This window comes from Geospiza fortis, unplaced genomic scaffold, assembly GCF_000277835.1.
Source record: "Geospiza fortis unplaced genomic scaffold, GeoFor_1.0 scaffold432, whole genome shotgun sequence".
Classification (NCBI taxonomy): Eukaryota; Metazoa; Chordata; class Aves; order Passeriformes; family Thraupidae; genus Geospiza; species Geospiza fortis.
Genome location: NW_005054436.1, coordinates 701007 through 701743, shown reverse-complemented (window position 1 = coordinate 701743; position 737 = coordinate 701007). Strand labels below are relative to the sequence as shown.

General features: G+C 64.2%; 1 protein-coding gene across 1 annotated transcript in view; it reads left to right on the top strand.

Moving 5' to 3' along the window:
• EXTL1 (exostosin like glycosyltransferase 1) overlaps positions 1–192 on the top strand; it is a 6669-nt gene extending 6477 nt beyond the window's left edge. Inside the window, exon 10 of the mRNA XM_031062031.1 lies at positions 2–192. Within this exon, the coding sequence (XP_030917891.1) occupies positions 2–98 (97 nt within the window). The 3' untranslated portion in view covers positions 99–192. The remainder of the gene's footprint in view (position 1) is intronic.
• Positions 193–737: the final 545 nt, after the last annotated feature.

The following is a 737-nucleotide window of genomic DNA, read 5'->3' as shown; positions in this document are numbered from 1 at the left end:
TGCCCCTGGTGTCCTCCCGGCTGCGCCTCGACCCCGTCCTCTTCAAGGACCAGGTCTCGGTGCTGCGCAAGAAATACCCGAGCCTGGAGAAGCCGTGAGGGCGGCCGGGGTCGGGCCGGGCTCCGGGGGCAGGATCGCTGCTGCTGCTGACGGGGTTTTACTCGTTATTGGCTTTTACCAGTGCAATAAAGGAGGGGGAAGAGGTAGGATCCGGATGTGGAATGGAGGAAAGGCTGTGGGATTTGGGGAGCACCAGGTTTTGGGTGCTGCAACACTTCTGCCGTCGGCACCCTGGGAATAACCCGGGCAGCACCCCCAGCCCTGCGGGGAGGGAGAGTCCTTCACCTTCCCGAGGGCAAACAGAGGAGCGATAAGAGCTGTGTGTGACCTGCCTCCCTCGCTCCAGCTGCGTCCCCCGCAGTCCCTGGGCAGCCCAGCACCCCCCATTGCCTCGCAGCGCTCCCCAGAAAAGGGAAAAAGGGTGTTCCAGCTGGCTTTCCTCCCAGCTGAACAGAAATACGGAATATTAGGTGGCCTCCAACAGCCGCTCTCGGGCTGCCGCAGCCCTGGGTGTGTCCTTGGCTCCGGCAGGTAGCGGAGATAACAGCCAGAGCCAGCATCCCCCCGCACAGCCCCGTGTGCTCCGCTTTATTTGCCGCACGTGGGAAGTCCCCGGCCGTCAGTCGCGGGGGGGCTGGCACTCCCGGCAGTCCCGCATCTCCTCGGAGTAGCTCTCC